The following is a 22,327-nucleotide window of genomic DNA, read 5'->3' on the forward strand; positions in this document are numbered from 1 at the left end:
GGACTATTGATATCATTATTGATATAAACTATATAACCAAATTATATACTTCATCATTATCTAGTTTTTATTGGAATTCGGAAATTTCCTAAGAGACTTGCTAAGAGGAGAGTTCGCAGAGAGGCGGGAGAGCGCAATGGTTGGGTGATAGTGAATTTTTCCCAATTGTTCACCATGTGGCGGTTTTTCCCACATAATTTGAACTCTGTTCTATTTTTTAAATATAACGCTGGAGATAATGAGTGATCAGTCAAAGAAACAGATATTTTCGCTAAAAATTTTTTACGGCTTAATTGTTTTCCCCAATTTATAAAACTTATCGATTAAAAGAGTCTTAGAAAAATAACAGTGTTTTATATATTTTGTTCTCTTGGTTTTCTTCGTTTTCTTTACCATCTGTACATCGCCAGTTTTCTACATGTATCACGGACTGTCTATGGGAACTACGACCAAATATATATATGTAATCAGCAAAAGCAAACACCGAAGGTTACAAGTGTCAGTTTGGATACGTCAGTGAAATCGTCGAGTAATATACTTCCAGGATTAAAATTTAAATTGTATCTAATAATTACTGTTGAATAACTTTGCATCAACGACAAAACGTGTCTGTACTTAATTCGCGGTTAATCATAATCTTACTATACGTGTTTGTCAATATAACACACGTATATTGATGAGGTTCGAAAATTGACATCACAGAGATACGAATAAATAAATAAAGATATCGCCGTTTCGTCGTAGGATTATGACAATTATGAGAGAGTCGTATGACGGTATGTTGTCAGGAGACGTTGACGAGCTCTGAATCCAATCGTACAATTACCTGGTATTATGACAGGTCCCGGAATATACCATGAACGTCAGGTATTGCAATATTTTCATCACCTATTGATATAGGTCATTCGGTCACGTCGTTCTTAAACTAAACTATACATAGTCGACAAATATGAAATATTTTTGTAAATCATGATAATTTAAAAAATCTTTATAATAATAATTAAAGTTTTATTTCATAAAAATTAAAATTTTAATAACAATTATGTTGACGATTTTGTTTAATGTTTTATTTACTAGCATTCCAAGGTAGCGACCCATTTTTTCATTTTTGAGTTCATATATTTTATTAACTGCTGATTTTGACTACGAGTTTCCTGTGATTACTGGCAAAATATTTTGATGTTATTATTTTTTACAGGTGAAGGAGTTGTGTGCGTTGCATGCATTGAATAATATGTTTCAAGAGCGTTGTTTCAACAAACAAGAACTTGATCAGATATGCTACGGCCTCAGTCCAGATGTTTGGATAAATCCTCACAAGTCGTTCCTCGGACTTGGAAATTATGACATCAACGTAATAATGGCTGCATTACAGAAAAGAGGCTGCGAAGCTGTTTGGTTCGATAAGCGCAGGTTTAAGAACAAACTCTTTCAAAGATATAAAATTCATTAGTTTTACAATAACTTGGAGAAACATATTTATTTAAGAGTAGTAGAAAACAAATAATATACTGAGTCATAAATATAAATAACTATACAGCAAGAATGAGGAAAATGATAATTTTTAATAAAATGAAATAATAAATGAATCAAAAATTTTTTAGAGACCCAAAATGTTTAAGTTTGGACAACATAGATGGTTTTATCCTGAATGTACCAACAGAATATAAACTGGGTTTCGTGCTATTACCATTGAAGAGACGTCACTGGGTAGCGCTGAGGAAGATACACGGTGCTTTCTACAATCTTGATTCAAAGCTCGATTCACCCCAGCTGATAGGCAAGGTATCAACATATTATTGAGAAAGATAGTTGCGAGAAGAAACTAATCGAAGCATGAAAATGCAAATTGAATAAAGAACGATTTTTAAGAATTGAATCTGTTTTAGGACGACGAATTATTAACGTACCTGAGGGACCAAATCGAGAGCAAGGAGAAGGAGTTATTCCTTGTCGTGTCTCGTGAAGTGGAAAGTCGACAGGGTTGGTTATGTGAAAATTTGGTAAACCAAGAAAATATTTATAGGAACGATAACGACAATGTGCACTATATTGAAGACGGTTTAGTTAACAATGTAGAGCGCAAAATACCTATAACGGATCTTGAGCTAAATAAGAATAACCGTTATATGTCTAATAACCAAAGTACCGAGAGGTAATCCCAAATCGTCACGAAATGTTATAAATGTATTCACGGGTTATCAGCCTATATATATTCTACCGTTGAAATCGCTGGAGTGACAATACGTAAAAGAAAGCATGCTGGACATTTCATAGAGTGAAAAAAATCACAAAAATCAATACAAAAGTGTTCAGTGATATAATTTAATTTAATAATAATGCATATAATATGTATGATTTTTGGGTTAATTGCAATTCATGTTTTTCAATTCATTCAATTCTGCAGCAGAGATGCTTTGTGTATGAAATTAACATAAGTACACTGTACGCCACTACGGACAAATTTTGTGATAAATGTTTTGATTAATGTAGCTCGTTATGGATCACAATTGTTATTTTTTTTTTCATTATCCCCTTTGCTTATCCACACTTATATTCTTTATTGCTCATAGAAAATACTGCTCGTTGCATTTTGTCAGAGGAGCTGTTGCCATTTTTTTTAACATCGTGATCTCATGCCGGTTGAAAAGTTGACACATTGTTGGAAGAAGATAAATTTCTTTCGTCTCAGGAATGTGGTACTTCACAGAGATTTCATCACTCGTTGAGGCGATTCAGTGCAACTCAAAAAGAGGTTGAAAACAATTTCGAGTTTTTTTTCCAACAAACTCGTTCTGCAACAAAAATGATAAGTCATTATTATTTGATGCGATGGATATAGTTTAATAAAAGTTAAGAACTGGGTCGTATCCTTACCAGAACAGGAAAAGTTAAGAAAACCACCAATTTTTGTGCAAAAACTTCAGCCTTCTTCCTTTTCGAGTATCATGTCATCTCATATGCTTTGTAGTTGTACAGATTTGGCCAGACGATGAATCTCTTCTTCCCCTTGGAGATGCAATCCGCAGCAAACCCCATTATAATGGTTGTTCCACAAACCTCATCATGGTGTATTTCGAGCAGCGGAAAAAGAAAAACAAATAATTAATACTTTGGATACACTTAAACTTAATAAGTTATTCCTTTAACAGAAGGAATGGGAAAGAATTGAGTTCTCAAATATTTTGAAAATTTTGTAATTCACTCAAAATCGTAGGGAAAGAATTTTTCAAGTTTTTTTTTACCGCAGATAGAATTTTAGTATGTCAGCTCGCTCTTATGCACACTCTTCCATATTAAATGAAAACCCTGAGATTAATATGGTAACGAACATATTGTGTTTATCAGGATTAAAAATATATGTACCGTGACAGAAAATCTTGCCCGACATGATACATTTGTTTGTCTTACGTTTGAAACAGTTTTCAGTTAACAAAAATAACAAGAGTAAATTCTCTGTTAACCAATAAACTCAAATTCTTGCAATTTAAGCACTCAGGATTTATTGACAATAAATTAGAATCAAGAGACGAACAAAATCAAAAATATCATTAAAACGAAAAAATATTATTTCCAATTTATCCAGTCTACAGACAGAATAGTTGAAATTGCTTCGATTTAGGTTCGAATAAAACGTTCGAATATAGTAACGAAACACTCAACGTACATTGCTTGACAGCCAGTTTTAGAGAAAAAGGAATTTAAGCGTACTTTTCCAACGCGAGCTTCAACATTGGGTTGAAAATGTTTCTTTTTGGATGCACATCGATTTGCATGAACAAAGCTTGGGTTCACCGGGGGGATTACGATTTCAGACAAACGGTAAAGTAGTGCCATAACTGCACGGTGCCCAAGTTGACTCTCATTGCTCTTTCTTCAAATTAATTGATTTCGCTGATTATCATTATTTGAAAAGAGCGAGCTTGGCGGTCACCACAGTCACCCGAGTCGTATACCCAAATATACTCGTGGTATTTCATATTGTAGTGTTTTCCGAGTTCAACTAATATATAAAGTCTGGGCACCGCGACGACTTTTCAAAAATTAAGTCCGCAGATAGGACAACCGTGGATCATGGGCGAACACTTGAAACAGTCCGTACGAGCTTAGCTCGAAGTACGGCGTCGATGTTATTACGAAATGTATTGTCTCAGAGTCGCTACCGCGACTCTATAAGCTTACTGTTCTCATGTGTGCCATACGTCATGAACCTCCGGACGATGAGTTTTTGTTGACCGAAAAGACGTTCACCCACCGGTTTCTTTGCTTTGTTCTACACTCCTTTAGCCAGAAAGCTGAAGGACGAAAATAATAATAAGCTAAATACGTGTGATCCAAAAAAACGTAATTTCTCGACTTTGAAGCAGTTTCAGTGTGTATCAGTACAAGACAGATAATTGAGACTGAGAAATACATGTTATTCTCAAACATTGCTTGATATTTTGAGGAAAATAAAGTTTTACCTTGTTCTCTATAACAGAGGCGTAATATGCCTAACTTTTTTTCTCTCTCTAGATCTTTTTCGAAAAAGAGTAGCTGAATTTTATAGTGTGATTTTTAGGCATATGGTGGCAGTTCATCACCGAACAGTTGGACCCCGCATGGTTCGCGTATATCAAGAGAGCCGGTGAAGTATCAGGACATTATGACAGCCCTGTCGTTCACTGACTCCACGTTCTCGCTAAGATATTGCTTATATTATCTCAAAGCATGTCATTTTGCTCAACTACGAAGCTGAGGCGCCATTTTGCAACTTTTGAACAATGGGATCTGTAACTACCCGCTGACGAACTAACACCTTGCCAATTTTTATGTAGCAGAAAGGATCCGAGCGTCGATTATTATGAAGGTATACAGGTTGTGAATAAGCAACTATAAAATTTCGTAACGTATGTAATGGATAACTGTCACGGTACGTATAGAATAATAATTAAGACAGAAATATTAAATTTAGACTTTGAAAAATGTGCTGAGCTTTTTGAAATAAATTAATAAAATAATCGTATGTGTATGGTGTGATCATTCGGCCTTGGATTTTGACGCAGGTTCCACTCCTTCCATCTCGGGGTCGCTTCGGCTCTGCATTCCTCCCCCCTCCACCCCCTTGTCAAGTATGACGTGAAGGATGCTTTCAAGAAAGGTAGAGATGGTCGAAATACCTGCGATTTTGTGTAATTGTTTGCCTGTGAAGATATTTGTTGTTTTATTTTGGGAAAGTCTCACACTCTCAAATACTTTTGTCCCCCTTATTAATTATCTCTTGTAGCAGATGATCGTGATCGTTCTTCACTTATTGATAGGAGTGGATTGAGTTTATAGAAGTTCGTCCACTATACTTCTCCCTATATATACGTCGACGTCATCGATTACAGCGGATCCGCCGATCAGCCGTAAAATCGGGTAGCGGTTTTGATTTCTTCAAGTGCTATACCCCCATCTTTTGAAAGAGTGCAGTTGGTCCAGTCTCCAGCATTGTCAATCCCCACAAGGGGTATGTCCCTGATAATTTCTGTAAATGTGGTGGTGTTTAGGCTGTATTATCCCTCGTCTCCAATTTTTTTGTATGGGTTTGTTTGGCTCTAGTCCTATCACGCCCGTGTGTCGCCTGCCTTTTTAATGATCGTGTCGTATTAGAGTGGTGACTGAGTGAGTCAAAGTAGTTCGATTCCTCTTGAATATGGGGTAGTAGGGAATCACCTATTGTCCTCCTTAGTTCCAGATTTCGGATTAATTTTTCGAAAGGTTCCGATCAATACTCTGGTTTTTCTTGTTATTCTTATGATTATTATTTATGATTAGATTAAGTAGTTATTATTAATTGTTTAAATTAAATAGGAGTGGGTTGTAACACCTCCCGTATATTAATTATATCCAAGAGCTCCTCCACTACTTTAGCCCATACATTTGGGTCATCGGTGAGGTTCAGGGTGTGGTCCAAAGGTTTTGTGGAAATGTGCCTATGGTTTTCACTATTGGGAATCACATCCTTTTCTAATCTTCTTTGATAATGTTTACACCATGTTTCGTTTAATAATTGTAGTTTTCCCTTCAGCAGAGAGTTTAGAAAGGCTATAACCATTGTGATGTGTTATATAGATGCGTTAGATAGTCGCCTGTGCCTTGTGTCGCGACTTCCAGTCTCCAAATTATAGGGGTATTAGTTATGTTTTTCTGTTCATTGTATTATGATAGGGGTTTTATAGGGGTATGGTAAGGGTTTTTTTGATTAGCCTTTTTCTTGTACTCTATTTGGGGTCTCTTATTCGTAAATTGGTTTTCCTTTTGGTCTTATTATAATGGTGATGAAAAAGTATTTTTTCGTCCCCCTTCTGAAGACAGGGAGAAAAGGTCGATCAATACTTGGGTCTCTGTTAATAATGAGTATCGTTTTTGAATTGGATGTAACACCTCCCTCCTTAAGACAGGGCATCGTCGGAACAATAGATGCCCTTCACATGGCCTCATGTGACGTTAAGCCTAACTAATTTAATTGTTACGTGTTTAGCGTTTGAGTTGTTGCTAGCCTAATTATGGTTGATTCAGGCTGGAGGATCTGGTCCCGGTGGGTTGTCGTCATCTCCTTCTGCATAGAAAGGCCTCGGGTTTCCGGTCACGTTAACCCAGTAACGCTGTTCCAAGGTTTCCCATGATTTCAAATACTGTGAAATGCATGTTTTACAGTGGTCTGCGTTAGCTGCATGCAGGACAACTTGGTGGCAGCGGAAACATTCCAAGAGAATTCTTTGCGTTGGGTAGAATAATGTGTGTTGATCGAAAAACTCCCAATCGTCCGTTTGCGAGAAGCTTTCCTCATGACAGTGGGAGCATAAGAGTAATTGTGTTTCTGGATCAAACCAAGCGTCTCCCCGTAAGCACCATGACTGATACAGGATATCCAGCGGGCTTGGTAAGGCAACTCCCCGTCGTGCTAGGTTTTCTGCGGAGTAGACCAGTGGTGGCGGTATAGGGCGGCCGCTCATGGTTGATAGTTATTTTGTAATATGTGTTTCCGCATACACGGGGTTAGATACACATGTATAGGTATATATATTTGATTATTTCCTTTGTTGCGACACACGTCCCTCCTCTTTGAGTATATAAGTGGGACATTTAAGCAGATAATTCTTCTATTTGGCAAAGCTTCTACGGGGTTATACTTGTACTACATCATTTTTTTGTTCAGATCGGTGGGGTTTGATCCCTTATTTGTCCGTTCCTATTATGTTCAGAAGTTCATCTACTACATCTCCCCATATATCGGGGTCTTCCGTTAGATTTAATGTGCGGTCCAGGGGTTCCATGGAGTGGTGCCTAATGGTTACATTAGCTGTTACCTTTGGAGTGGTGGATGTCTTCCTGATACCCTTTTGGTACGTTTTCCACCATGTCTCAATTAGTAATTTGAGCTTCCCGTTCAGAATTGTGTTGAGAAAGGCTGTAACTGTTTGTATATGGGCGTAGACCCATTTAGTAGTATACGGACGTTCCTTAGTTCGCTCTGTCATGACCTTTTCCTCCAGAATCTGGTCGAGCTGGCGCATTATTTTTCGCCACAGATTTTTGACGCCGCTTCTTTTTGTTCGGTGTCCTTGTTACGTCCCCGGAAGCTTATCGGAGTTAGAGAGAACGCAACACAGGTATGACTTCTCTTTCGGGTCAAGACAATCAAGTCCTTTACCCAGGGACGGAAGCCTCGTCGTTTGGTATGGGAAGAATGTCGGGGGAGGACGGTCCGGGAGTTACGTGTGTCGGGGCTTGAAGTTATAAGAGATGAATTAGTTACTCACGTCGGTTAGTTTTCCGGTGGTTTATTGTTCCCACAAATGCTGCACGACACGTTTACAATTTTACACGTACAATGTTAATCACAATTAATATCCCGGTTTTCTTTATTTCCGGGTGAATAAGGTACTTAGTAGATGCAGGTACAAATTGTGTATATCGAAGTAAAAGGTTACAGAAAAGCGTTGGTTACTTAAACGAGGGGTGTTACTGGACTATGACTTGGTTTACTCGCGTTTTTCGGCTAAGTTCAAAATAGAAGATCTCGGACTTAGAGAACGGGGTGCCGATGAAGTAGAGCTTCTGACTGACACGCCGGTAAGAAGTAGAACCGTGAGCTTTGAACTCTGACTCGAACTCGAACTGAACTGGAACTCTCCGATGAACTGCGAGCTGCGAACTCGAATTGTGACGGACTACTCTCCGAGATGTAATACAGGGGGTTTTATACTTGTTACCCCTCTCTGAGGGTTTGTTACATCTAATTCAAAAACGATGTTCATTATTTAATAGAGACCCAAGTATTGATCCACCTTTTTCTCCCTGTTGTCATGAGGGGGGACGAAAAATACTTTTTCATCACCATTATAATAAGACCAAAAGGAAAACCAATCTACGAATAAGAGACCCCAAACAGAGTAAAAGAAAAAGTCTACTCAAAAACCCTTTACCATACCCCTATACAACCCCTATCATAATACAATGAACAGAAGGACATAACTGATACCCCTATAAATTGGAGACTGGAAGTCGCGACACAAGCCATAGGCGACTATCGATGGCACCTACGCACCGATTAACAAGACACCCGTCCAAGAGGGGTAACACTTAGGAGATCAGACCACAATCTTATCCACGAATCCAAAAAAGAGGATTTTTCCCACCATCGAGAAATTGCAGGAGGACACCACCGAACAGAGGAACCCTTTGAGAGGGGTAACAAGTATAAAACCCCCTGTATTACATCTCGGAGTTCGAGTTCGAGTTCGCAATATCAGTCTTCAGTCTTCGCGCGGCCAGGAGAGTCCAGTTCGTCGGAATTCGTCAGAGTTCAAAGCTCACGGTCCTACTTCTTATTAGCGAGTCAGTCAGAGGCTCTACTTCATCGGTACCCGTTCTCTAAGTCCGAGATCTTCTATTTGAACATCATGTTTCCTGTAGAAAAACCAGCGATTTTAAATGTTGTAGCTAGAAGTCTCAGCGGTGAGCCAACGATACGTCAAGGCATCTCAATTATGAATTTAATGGATGAAGACTCACTACAAAAACTCACTGATAGTACCTGAAAAAGAATTTGGAATTCATTCATGACGTTCAGCACAGCAAGCGCTGGATTAATAGGAATATTAATGATGTTCCGCTTAATCAAGTTAATTGTCGATACGATAATACACGGATATGCATTACACGACGTTTATGGATGGTCAATACATTTACTGGGAGCAATATGGAGCTCCATGACACACCTACTATTGCACCTAGCCAAGACCCCTCCACCAAAAGAATTAGGAAGAGAGAAACCAACAAGCCCGGAGGAATCAAAGCCTAGAGAGATAAAGGTCCCACTTTACCCCAACAACCAGTTGGAAGAGATGATGAAGGGACAAAGGGGCCCTGAAAAACTTACTGTTGCTTACACACTAGCTCAACAATAACAACTGATCGAGAATCCATAAAGCGGGCTCATTATCTCTGATTGCAGAAAAAGAAGTCACCTACCATGAATCAATGGCGATATGACCTTCCAAGTGGGAAATTAGATGTGCAGTATGTCAGAAGGAACGAATTCTCCATACTAGCCTTCTTACGAGGATTACGAGCGGCGCAGAAAATAGCAAGCGAAGGACCGATCGGGTACTTCATCATACTACCATGGTCGCTACCAGTACCAAAAACGGAAACAGGAATACCTGGCACCCAACTCAGATCAGAATATGAGATACCCAGACTAAATCCACCCAACGTTGGTATGGCTATAGATGCCCTCATGCGTGGATGGCCACCAAATATTACGCCTGCAGTAGCAAGTTGGTCAAGCTCAGAAGAAGAAGACGATCCGAAGCCAGACCTCCAAAAATCTTCACGGATTAAAAGGATTTATTCATCATTCAACCAGTGTTTTGGAAAAATTAAAAAACCAAGGACCCCACCTGGATCACCGGCACGACCCAAAAAGCGGGTAACATTTGCCCCAAAATGGACAAGCGACTTTGGAAGCCAGGACCCTTTAAACACAGAATCCATAGAGATGACCGAGTTTGGAAATAACCACGAAAGCGAACCGAAACCACAAAGTCCGTCGTCAGAAGAGTCATTGTACTCGCAACCTTCTACGTCTTATGCCCAAAACCCAAGCCTATGGGCTGAACCAGAGGAAATAATTACAATTATCGTCGAAGACTACCCAACTGACATACAACCCGAGAACCCCATAGAATAAAAAAACACAACGCATAAAAATATCCTAAAAGATACACTCAATTTAACGAAACCTATATATATATATATATATTACAGCAAATGCAGAAGTCCGTCGCACCACGTCATAACCAAGAACCAATTCGAGAGACCCCAACTCCTAGCCCACTCGATCTTCTGTACCGATCCTGGTGCGTCAAAGGGTGTATCTGGATCCATCTAAGATCCTGCCTTATCCTTTGCGAAGAGTGCCACTATCGAGAATATAAGGAAGATAGAAATTGGAAATACTTCCACGAGCACACCACATTGTACCCTGCAGCAAGCTACTACTTCGGTTGCCTAAGGTGCGGAGTCGTCACCACGAGCATTCAAAACGCAGACCATTGCAGAGACTGTATCCTACAGTTCGCGACATCATGGGGAGAACTGGGACGACTCGGGTATCTGAGAGTGAATCATCGCCCGCATCATCCCACGCTGGAAGATCAGTACGATTGGATTCACTTGAACCAAGGACCAGGAAATGTAGTGTTAGCCTGCAGTTCTCCATGGTACCCAGCAAGAAAAAGATCCGTAGGGTTTCCAATGGAACCGCCGTCGCCCGTGAGCCCAATACTAATAAATCAAAAGAGAAAGCAATCAAAAGAAAAGGGCCAACCAACCCGCTTCGTAAATCAATCCCCAAAGAAACCACGGAAGAAGAAGGAGCCCACAACCAAGGCCAGGGGAAGGAAAAAAGAAAAAGAAGAAGACACCGAACAAAAAGAAGCGGCGTCAAAAATCTGTGGCGAAAAATAATGCGCCAGCTCGACCAGATTCTGGAGGAAAAGGTCATGACAGAGCGAACTAAGGAACGTCCGTATACTACTAAATGGGTCTACGCCCATATACAAACAGTTACAGCCTTTCTCAACACAATTCTGAACGGGAAGCTCAAATTACTAACTGAGACATGGTGGAAAACGTACCAAAAGGGTATCAGGAAAACATCCACCACTCCAAAGGTAACAGCTAATGTAACCATTAGGTACCACTCCATGGAACCCCTGGACCGCACATTAAATCTAACGGAAGACCCCGATATATGGGGAGATGTAGTAGATGAACTTCTGAACATAATAGGAACGGACAAATAAGGGATCAAACCCCACCGTTCTGAACAAAAAAATGATGTAGTACAAGTATAACCCCGTAGAAGCTTTGCCAAATAGAAGAATTATCTGCTTAAATGTCCCACTTATATACTCAAAGAGGAGGGACGTGTGTCGCAACAAAGGAAATAATCAAATATATATACCTATACATGTGTATCTAACCCCGTGTATGCGGAAACACATATTACAAAATAACTATCAACCATGAGCGGCCGCCCTATACCGCCACCACTGGTCTACTCCGCAGAAAACCTAGCACGACGGGGAGTTGCCTTACCAAGCCCGCTGGATATCCTGTACCAGTCATGGTGCTTACGGGGAGACGCTTGATTTGATCCTGAAACACAATTACTCTTATGCTCCCACTGTCATGAGGAAAGCTTCTCGCAAACGGACGATTGGGAGTTTTTCGATCAACACACATTATTCTACCCAACGCAAAGAATTCTCTTGGAATGTTTCCGCTGCCACCAAGTTGTCCTGCATGCAGCTAACGCAGACCACTGTAAAACATGCATTTCACAGTATTTGAAATCATGGGAAACCTTGGAACAGCGTTACTGGGTTAACGTGACCGGAAACCCGAGGCCTTTCTATGCAGAAGGAGATGACGACAACCCACCGGGACCAGATCCTCCAGCCTGAATCAACCATAATTAGGCTAGCAACAACTCAAACGCTAAACACGTAACAATTAAATTAGTTAGGCTTAACGTCACATGAGGCCATGTGAAGGGCATCTATTGTTCCGACGATGCCCTGTCTTAAGGAGGGAGGTGTTACATCCAATTCAAAAACGATACTCATTATTAACAGAGACCCAAGTATTGATCGACCTTTTCTCCCTGTCTTCAGAAGGGGGACGAAAAAATACTTTTTCATCACCATTATAATAAGACCAAAAGGAAAACCAATTTACGAATAAGAGACCCCAAATAGAGTACAAGAAAAAGGCTAATCAAAAAAACCCTTACCATACCCCTATAAAACCCCTATCATAATACAATGAACAGAAAAACATAACTAATACCCCTATAATTTGGAGACTGGAAGTCGCGACACAAGGCACAGGCGACTATCTAACGCATCTATATAACACATCACAATGGTTATAGCCTTTCTAAACTCTCTGCTGAAGGGAAAACTACAATTATTAAACGAAACATGGTGTAAACATTATCAAAGAAGATTAGAAAAGGATGTGATTCCCAATAGTGAAAACCATAGGCACATTTCCACAAAACCTTTGGACCACACCCTGAACCTCACCGATGATCCAAATGTATGGGCTAAAGTAGTGGAGGAGCTCTTGGATATAATTAATATACGGGAGGTGTTACAACCCACTCCTATTTAATTTAAACAATAATAACTACTTAATCTAATCATAAATAATAATCATAAGAATAACAAGAAAAACCAAAGTATTGTTCGGAACCTTTCGAAGGGATTCCGAAGTCTATAAAATTCGAACCAGCTATGGAAACTGCAATAAAAATTAATCCGAAATCTGGAACTGAGGAGGACAATAGGTGATTCCTTACTACCCCTTATTCAAGAGGAATCGAACTACTTTGACTCACTCAGTCACCACTCTAATATGACACGATCATTAAAAAGGCAGGCGACACACGGGCGTGATAGGACTAGACCAAACAAACCCAAATAAACTCAAACAAGATTCAATCGAGCTTATAATCACATGAGGTCATGTGAAGGACATCTCCTCTGTTGTCCCGGCGATGCCCTATCTTAAGGGGGGAGGTGTTACATCTAATTCACACAGCCCTAGAAATATTCAATATCAACAGAGACTCAAGTATTGATCGAAGCTCTGTCCTATGTCATCTCATATAAAGAACGACAAATTTTTATTATTATACTAAGAACGTAAAAACTAAAATACGAGCAGAACAAGGGAAAAGACTTAATCTTATGCCCGTTTTCTCCAACATTAATCTGAGTTTAAACTCGGTTCATTCTATCTCGAAACTATATTAAAAAAATTGAACTGAGTTTGAACTGCGTCGGAGAAAACGGGCATTATTCCGGTTTAGTCATATCAATATAGATATACAAAATGCATATCTGTCGATATATATAAATATACCCGTCTGTATATACAAAACCGGAATAAGAGAGCCGTGTAAACGTATAGTCTTGAGACCCCTATAGCAACACAATGGATGAGAGAGAGAGAGAGAGAGAGAGAGAGAGAGAGAGGAGAGAGAGAGAGAGAGAGAGGGAGGGAGAGAGAGAGAGAGCACAATCATCTGGAGCCTGGAAGTCGCGACAATTCGAAGCGACGACCACCCACACATCGTTTAATAAAAGAACCCTTCCTCATTGTCAATGCTGGAATTTGACCTAGCACCTTTACAAAAAGAGGAGTAACGGGGAACTCGGACCATATTTTTTATCGCAAAACCCACGAATCAGAAATAAGACATTTTTGCCACCAGAGACAGAGGAACCCTTTTGAGAGGGGTAACACTTAGGAGATCAGACCACAATCTTATCCGCGAATCCGCAAAAAGGAATTTTCCTCACCACTGGAACATTGAAGAAGGATATCACAGAACAGTAGAACCCTTAGAGAGGGGTAACAAAGATAAAACCCCCTATATCACACCTCGGAGAGCAGGGTTCTTCAGTTCATCAACAGTCTTCTACTACTTATCAGCGTGTCAGCCGAAGGCTCTGCTGCATCGGTACTCCGTTCGCCCCAACCCAAAATCTTCTATTGTGGACTTGGTCAAAAATTGCGAACACTCCTGATAAACCTAGTCGTAGTCATTACAGTCCAGTAACACTCCTTGTTAAAGTTATCAACCCCCTTTCGTGAACTTTTAGCTTGATTATATACCAGATAATTCAGAATTGTACCTGCAGCAGCGAAGTACCTTATTTACCCAAAAATAAAGAGAAACGGGATATTAAATTGTAATTAATATTGTACGTGTCGGTGTAAACTTGTAAACGTATTGTGCAGCATTTGTGGGATTAATAAACCATGAAAAAACCTAACCCAAAAAAAATATTAGTGTTAAAAACGAAAGAGAAATATTGGATGCATGGGAGAAGCACTTACATTGGCCTGAGCCACAAGACGAGAAAACTATAAAACTCGAAAAAAGTCAATACCGTATGCCTTAACTTCAGATGCATGGAAAAAACATTTTGAACTCCAATGACAAAAACACGCTGAGAAGATTCAAGTCGCTACCGAAAAACGAGAAATGAGGGGACTTAAAAAGGAAGCCAATGAAAAAGCAGCTGCGGAACAATTGGAAATCAGAAGAATGAAAAAGGAAGCAGCTGATGTTGCCAAAGCAGAAAAAGCTAAAAGTCAGGAACAAAAGGCAAAATTAAGATAAAAAAAAACAAATAGAAAAGCAAAAGAACCAAAACAGCGTTACTGACGCTGTTTAAAGATGATTAAAATATTAATATATTTATTTTGTTATTTTGAAAATATTCATTACAATATGTTTCATTTTTATATTAATGTTAACTACTTATTATCAATGAAAGTGAATAAACAAAACTGGTAGTCATCAGTGAAAGCTATGATGTTGAATAAAAGTGTTCCTTCAATGGGTCAAGTGTTCGGTCTTTGGGATATCGGGTATGACGTTTCTTTTTGCTAATTTCCGGACAATTCATCGACACGAAAGCAAAAAAAAATCGTATGCATTATTCAATTCGTCTTTGATCAATAAATGCGTTTTATTATGTGTCCTATGGGCAGTTTACCCTACTATGAATCTCTGAGACCCCCATACCCAACACGGTGGACAAGAAGGAGAACGCAGTTAATACCGGTACAATCTCAAGACTTGATGAAAGTCGTGATAAGCAGATTGGAGACGAGAAATGATACAGCCTAAACACCACCACATTACACAAATTATCAAGAACTCTGTGACTCATCAGTCGCAGTTATTCCAATCACCCTATCTTGACACAGCAGCCATCAAGAAGGGAAGCGCAACAAATCTCGCGACAGCTGGAGCCAAGGGATGACACAAGACGCAACATACCACCTCCTCACGCCAATTCATAAGAACACACTCTTTGTTACTGTCAACAACGTTGAACAGTGAACCAACACTCTTCGCAAAGAGCACCGAAAATGAGTCAAACCGCTACCCAATTTTACGACTGAGTATGGATCAGTCATACACTTAAGGTCACTTGAAATTTTCGAAATCAAAATTCTTTGACACAGTTCGGCTGATCAAAAAAAGGCTCTGTCGGCCCACGCAGGCCGATGACAAAAATGGGCTGACATTTTTATTATTTCGATCAGGCAAACGGTATGGAAAATGTTTGATTTTCAGAGCATGTTTCATATATTTTTTAATGTTCATGCTTCAATGAATTTAACTCAATAAATACTGGGTGGGTTTGTAAAAGAATTAATGGTCAATATTTTATGAATTATTGTAGTATACAGCGGGAGTGATAAAAAACGATCAATCCTGATATTCCTCAATGTTTCGAAGAGAAATTTTCACGACGCATGAGAGGCCATGGAAACAAAAATACGAAATAAATAATGAAAAACTCCTACGTACCATTGAAGTCTTGCCAGGACGAGATCACATCCCAGAACTAATCAACTCATGCAAACACTTACATGAGTTTGAAAACTTAGACAAGCGCAAATAAATTCACTGTAAAATGCCAATTGCAAGAAAATTCCCAAGTTAATTCAATCACTTTCGTCAATAATTATAGTTTCATCAAACATAAATTGTTGAAATATAAATAGCAATGATAAAACAAATGTCCTATGCACCCAGACTCGACTCTATGACTCCTCACTGAAGAATGATACAAACGACTATGAGTGACTCTTGGGGTACCGGCATCAAAAGGACTTCCATCCCCTCTTAGTCCACTAGGATGAGTCTCCCTAAAAAAATTTCCTTGTTCGAATCGAATCGGCGAGCAGAGGGGGGAGAAGATCGTAAACATGTTCGTCGACAATGCGCGTTGAAGATATAACTACGCCTCAAACCTTCATAGCAAAGAATTTTCATCAAAAAGTGGATGAAAAACATCTGCGTCCATAAAACTAGCCATCGCCTGAACACAAAACTACGCCGTTTCGATGATCCATGCAACCCCGCAGCTACAGAAAAAAAGATTCCTATTCATATCGATTTTCCGAAAAGACAATAAAACTGACTGTCGCCATCGTACGTAGCGAGTTCACCCTACTTAATGGGCGCCAGAAAGTCTAAGTAATAAATGGCATTATTGGACCAGCTTGCGAAGGGAAACGAAAGTTTATATTCTGGAAATAATGATGCGGGGGATTTTCTCACTGTTCCATATCTCTGTAAGCGTAACGAGGTTGAGAAGAACGTAATACCGCATGAATTTCTTCGATAATCAAGAACATAAAATTGTTTATTCTTGCAAAGGACGCACGTGACAGTTAATGTCACTCGTCTCGTATATCACCATTATGCCCGTATTCCCTCTACGCTTCCTTCAATTCCCCTTCATTTTTGTATATCGAAGATGTAATTTTCATCCCTCGCCAATAAATTTGAGTGTTTCACGGCAGGGTGTCGCAGTTCATCACCGGGCAGCTGAACCCGCATATATATATTCGAGACTATATATATATATATATATATTGGGGTGGTTTTTAATAGGGGTGTTTTCGAATTTCTTTGTTCCCAGGGGCTCGAATTAATAAAAAAAAAAATCCTGAAAAACCTTCGTTCTTTAGAATTCTATAACTCTGGAACAAATAATTTCAAAATTACGAATGACACATGCTTTCCATGTTATTCAAGTCTTCCCGACCTGGATAACAGACTCGTAATAATAAAATTTGAATATATCTAAATGATCAACATTATAAGAGCGTAGAAAAAACTAATGAACCAAAAACAGATATTAGCCAAATTTTATTGTACAAAAAAAAAATTAATGTCAATATTATAGGCAATTTCCATCACCATTTCATGGCTAGCGGCGTGTTCATTTTTTCAATTTCGTGATATTGCGTTTGTAGAAAAGCTGACGCTTTATCAGTATTCGGTCCCCCTAACCACGTTTTGTAGAGTTTATGCATTAATTGATCTTCTTCTGGTCTTATGGATGGAAGATTTCGGTACACGGTCTCGAGCCTCGATGCCAATTCTCGAGGTAGCATATTGTCCTGCGGACGAATTTGGGCTCCGCCATTCATGCAACCTATTTTACAAAATATTATTGTCCGCCCAACTTGTTTTCATAACTTGATCTGTTATTAATTTTGTGAGAATATCACTTTTATTACTCACCAGCGGGACAAGCCATTATTTCAACGTAATCGTAACTGCACTTTCCTCTCTTCAGCTTTTGAACAATGTTTTGAATATTGCGAAAACCATTGGCAATAGCAAACCGCAAAAGTACTTGGCCGTCACGTTCTAGTACCGCTTCCTGGAAGTCAGGATTTCGGAGGTTCTTGAATTTTATTTGTACATCTTCGATCTCGAATAAATGTCGTGCAGCATATCCGAATATGTAGTCAGCATAACCACCGGAACCGGAGCCAAGGTGCGACCATATATCAGTATCTATTGACTCTTTACAACTACCAAATGGTCTGTCTAATTTCTCAGCTGCTATTTCACTCAAAACCGTTCCACGCTGTTCCAACATTTGTTCCAGTTCAACTAAAAAGTTAATAGCAACCAATTGAGAATTATTAACAATAATGCCTTAAGAATATTTAATAGTCTTAGTTTTCTTTCAACTACGAATATACGACTGCAAATGACTTTATTGTCCCCGTTGTTTTGCAAGAAGAAAAATAAATGGAAATCTGACAAAGTTTTCGTGGATTGGCAATCGATGTACTTACTAGCAGTAATCACACAATCGACGTCTCTCGTATTTTTCAATTTATTATTGAAATCTTCTCTATAAGCTTCCAACTTTTTGTCGTAACAGGGCATCAGTGTGATGTGGTAAATTCGATCAGGTGATAATCCTCTCGTTTCAGCCATGTGGTACTTCACCAATGAACCCATTATTTGCTGAGGTGATTTCGTGACACTTATGTAAGGTATTACAACGTTTCCATGTGTTTTCTCCGCATAACAAACCCATCCTACGACATATATGAGAAGTCACTTGAATCAAACGCAATCAACAAATTCATATTGATGATAAAAGCTGTTTGATTTTTCTTACCTGGGCAAGAAGATGCAAGCATCGGCAATTGTTTAGGTAGACCTTCCTTTGCAGATTTGTATCTTTCAACAAACTCCTTGGCTGATTCCAGAAGCGCAAAATCTTCAGCTACTGCCATTTCCAGGACCATGTCGGCTCCTAAACTTCGAAAATATCCGGCCAGTCGATGAATGGCTTCTTGTGGTTCAAGCTCATAACGTGCAGCTAGCGATATCACTGGCTGCACTGATAGGCTTACTACAATGTACCGACAGTCCTCTAGCTGGTCATTCTGGGCAAAAGATGGAAACCCTTATCATCAAGATTCAACATAAAAGCAATGCATACCATATTTGTTCTATTCAATAATTGAATTACAACACAGCTTCATTATGATATGAAATATTTTGGTCTTAAAATAACCTGTATTTGTTGTTTTTTTTCTTCAAATATACGGAAGAGCTCTTCCTGGCTTTGCTGGGTAATAAGTACACTTTCGGCTGACGTTATACATCCGCTACATGCCAAGCAATCAGCCAATGTAATTTCAACTTTTTCAAGCTTCTCTGCACCACCTTGCTAAAAATCGATTGTTTCAAGGGAAATTTAAGGAGAACTGAATTTTTGAGTCATAACAATGGGATAAACTGAATAAGAATCTCACATTATCCAACTCAAGATAGGCTCCATCTTCCTGTATTTTTATTTTTGCTCCAGTTTTTGTTGTAGATTTTTTTACTTCCACAGGTTTTATGCATTCCTAGTGAATAATTATAACAAAAAAAATTTTCAATATTATATTGTAAGAAAAGATTGCATGGTTAATTGGAGAACAGAGGTGATAAAGTTGTTGATAAGACAGAACGGAATCATAATGCTTTATTGCGATGTGAGGATAATTTCACTGATTTAATTCAATAGAAAAGCACCAGAAATACACAATCCCAACGGAAAATCGAAAAATTCAATATCTCAAATATTCGAAAATCGCAATATTCAAGACATTTACTAAAATTTGCAGTCTCTTGAGGGAAATAATGTTTGAAAAATATACTAACTTCTGATGGGGTTATGAAATCGTCGAGATTTGTTATTTGCAACGCACCACTGAAACGCGATGTCATTTTGGTTCGTACTTTCCGGTATCCACAACAATATCTACTTTACAATAAAATTCAATTGTTTAGAATTATTAACGTGTTGAATTGAGTGATATGCTCAATATAAAATCTTCTGAATCGTTCGAGTGACATATTTTACTTCACTGACATCATAACCTGCAATGCTTGAATCAGCTGATTCGTATTTTTCTTGGCTATCAAATCAAGCGATAGGTTGGCGATAGGGCAAGTTACAATTTTGGAACTTCATGTCTCAAGCTACCATTGGACCGATCCTAATACTAATTTGCGTGCAACCAATCAAATGCGATGCGACTTCCGGATAAATTTCAAAGTAGAACATTCTTACTGAAGATTAAAGAAAAAAGATATTGTAGTAATAACAATGCGAGGAGAAATATTCAACATGCCATGGACGAAAAAAAATATTGAGTTCTCAGATAACTGTAAACTTGTATCTCACACACCTCACTATGTTTGTAAACTCTTTGTTTCCCAGTTGAGACTGTTGGTTGAGACCGAATATATTACGTAATAGTACACGAAAATATATAGGCAACTCGTGATTTAAATTCATCATTTCCGAGTCAGCATTTCTGCTTTGGGACAAACTCATATTCGTCCAGAGTTGAGTCCTAACCTAAAAGTATTGTAAACCCAATTGCTGATGTAACTCTAAATTCTATTTAAATAATTCTCAATTTCTGACTACAAAAAATGACGAACAGCGAAAATAAAGGGGAAAACAAAAATGCTTCGACGGACAATAGTGCAAAAAGTGAAAATGCATCATCGGCAGAACCAAAATTTCCACCGGGTGAAGAGAAATGGGGTTACGATCTTTATCCGGAAAGGCGCGGTGAAAGACATCGAACGAATTGGGTCCGCGCGTTTTTCATGCTCGAAGGACGCGATGCCATGCAAAAAGTACGATGCGAAAAAAATGTTTACGAATGTGTAAGGTCCAGTACGTACGTACCGCAATTCAAGGGTGGTTCCAATTTCCATGTCATACAACTATGTATTATAGCATTTGTAGACACATTTGTTTTTATTTTACAGGTCCATTGGTTAAACTTATGATGGGAGCTCTTAAAAGCTCAGGATGGTGAGGATTGAAATTTTTTTTATTAAACCCTCAAATCAACGAGTCATTTCGCAAGTCAATTGTTGTTGAAAACACTATCAATGAGTATCCTGGAGTAGAAATTTATTTTGTTCCAGTGAAATAAACATAAGACGTCACATAGTCTGCGAATTCTGCTCTGAATCTGTAAGTGGAGGATACGATCCTGAACTGAATCAGGTACGTGATGGGGCACTCAATCTCAAGTACGATAAACAAATTTTGTAACTGAAATATTTAGAGATTTTGCAAAAAAAATGAAAAAACTAAACACCAGTGTAGAAAGAAGCAGAAAATTGTACCGCTATCATGAAGGTAATTTTATAGTTAGATTTTTGATAATTATAGATAGTCGTATGCCAAAATACGTCAAAGTCAAAGGGGATAGTTCAAGGCGTTTTGACACACGAGATGATTCACATGTTTGATTTTTGTCGATACAATTTGGACTTCAAAAATATTGACCACTTGGCATGTACGGAAATACGAGCAGCGAATCTGACTCATTGCAGTTTTCTCAGCGCTGTAACTCGAGGGGATGCAGCTTTTTGGAACATCAAAGGAAGACAGCAGGTAAAAACAAGAATAAACCAGAGAAAAACAAACATATGAAAATGATATCGAGTCAGGAAATGATACATTATTCATCAATTTCAGGAATGTGTGAAAAACAAAGCTGTGCACTCGGTAATGTCAGTGAGAAATATAACGTACGAACAAGCTCGAGAAGCAGTAGATCGAACCTTTCCAAAGTGTTATCCGGATATGGAGCCAATTGGTCGACGTTTACGACCTCGATCAACCGATGTTTACAAAGCTTATTACGAAGCTCCACTTTATGGTTACGACTATTAAGCACTCATCCAATGTAGCTCAAAGATAAAGTCACAACAATTGTTTCAACAATCTATGATCACCAGTCGAATAATTTATTTCTCCATGATCTGACATGGAGCGTGAATATCCTGACCTGTTCCTCATTATCAACCTCGAGCTCTCAGGGAAATTTAATGAGTTTTTTACAGTTGGAATATACAGAAGGATTTCAGAAAAAATACAGTGATTCTTAAAATTCAGAGTTGAATGCTATTAAAAAATTCATTTTCTCTATCGACTAAAAGCGCATCAGTCTCCGGACTTCAGGAAATCACCATTCAAGCAGATTTTCACGTTCATACGTTCAGATGCTTTCAAATTAATCATGTGGTGAGAACCAGTCCTGACAGTCGATCACAACTGAAGAATGAAACTCATCAGGATTTATTGAATAGCTATCAGTTTTACCGGCTCCCGACTCGTGACCATCGACTATACTCTTACGTGTTCATTTTATCACTCACGCGATAACGGTGGACGCTCTGGTTTATCAAGTTCCCAATAGGAAATGCGTCCGTTCTCATTTTTCAACTTTTCCAGGTCGCACTCCGTCACTCGAAATATTCACTTTCTCGCTCATTCCAATTCATTCGCTTTGTTTCCCATCCATCGGTTATGTCAACCATGTTTTTAATAACAATAGATAAGTTTAAAGCTGCAAT

The 22,327-nt window shown here is 38.7% G+C and overlaps 3 protein-coding genes and 1 long non-coding RNA gene across 6 annotated transcripts; 2 read left to right on the plus strand and 2 right to left on the minus strand.

Annotated features, from left to right (window-relative positions):
* The first annotated feature begins 61 nt into the window (after nt 1-61).
* LOC122415205 (Josephin domain containing) lies at nt 62-2,492 on the plus strand. Its single transcript, XM_043427198.1, has 4 exons — nt 62-867; nt 1,199-1,413; nt 1,605-1,785; nt 1,890-2,492. Exons 1-4 carry the CDS (start codon nt 835-837, stop codon nt 2,157-2,159), a joined length of 699 nt encoding a protein of 232 aa, XP_043283133.1. The 5' UTR covers nt 62-834; the 3' UTR covers nt 2,160-2,492.
* Nucleotides 2,298-5,921, minus strand: LOC122415209 (uncharacterized). Of its 2 annotated transcripts, XR_006261884.1 has the most exons (3): nt 4,464-5,903; nt 2,878-4,295; nt 2,298-2,795 (listed from the first exon to the last, which is right to left on the minus strand). It is a non-coding gene; the product is annotated as an uncharacterized lncRNA (long non-coding RNA). The 2 variants fall into 2 exon arrangements; XR_006261883.1 differs by having other exon boundaries at nt 2,878-5,921.
* Nucleotides 5,922-17,268: 11,347 nt separating this feature from the next.
* On the minus strand, nt 17,269-19,966 carry LOC122414766 (probable cytosolic Fe-S cluster assembly factor AAEL012261). Its single transcript, XM_043426342.1, has 7 exons — nt 19,601-19,966; nt 19,207-19,302; nt 18,966-19,121; nt 18,564-18,834; nt 18,232-18,480; nt 17,666-18,043; nt 17,269-17,576 (listed from the first exon to the last, which is right to left on the minus strand). The coding sequence occupies exons 1-7, from the start codon at nt 19,664-19,666 to the stop codon at nt 17,335-17,337; spliced, it is 1,458 nt and encodes a 485-aa protein (XP_043282277.1). The 5' UTR covers nt 19,667-19,966; the 3' UTR covers nt 17,269-17,334.
* A 137-nt stretch (nt 19,967-20,103) lies between these two features.
* Nucleotides 20,104-21,699, plus strand: LOC122414767 (mitochondrial inner membrane protease ATP23 homolog). 2 transcript variants are annotated; one of them, XM_043426343.1, is made up of 5 exons: nt 20,104-20,634; nt 20,703-20,771; nt 20,888-20,969; nt 21,138-21,362; nt 21,447-21,699. In XM_043426343.1, exons 1-5 carry the CDS (start codon nt 20,381-20,383, stop codon nt 21,642-21,644), a joined length of 828 nt encoding a protein of 275 aa, XP_043282278.1. In that variant the 5' UTR covers nt 20,104-20,380; the 3' UTR covers nt 21,645-21,699. The 2 variants fall into 2 exon arrangements, with proteins under 2 accessions (XP_043282278.1, XP_043282279.1); XM_043426344.1 differs by having other exon boundaries at nt 20,111-20,630; nt 20,726-20,771.
* The last annotated feature ends 628 nt before the right edge of the window (nt 21,700-22,327 follow it).

This window comes from Venturia canescens, chromosome 8 (genome assembly GCF_019457755.1).
Source record: "Venturia canescens isolate UGA chromosome 8, ASM1945775v1, whole genome shotgun sequence".
Lineage (NCBI taxonomy): Eukaryota > Metazoa > Arthropoda > Insecta > Hymenoptera > Ichneumonidae > Venturia > Venturia canescens.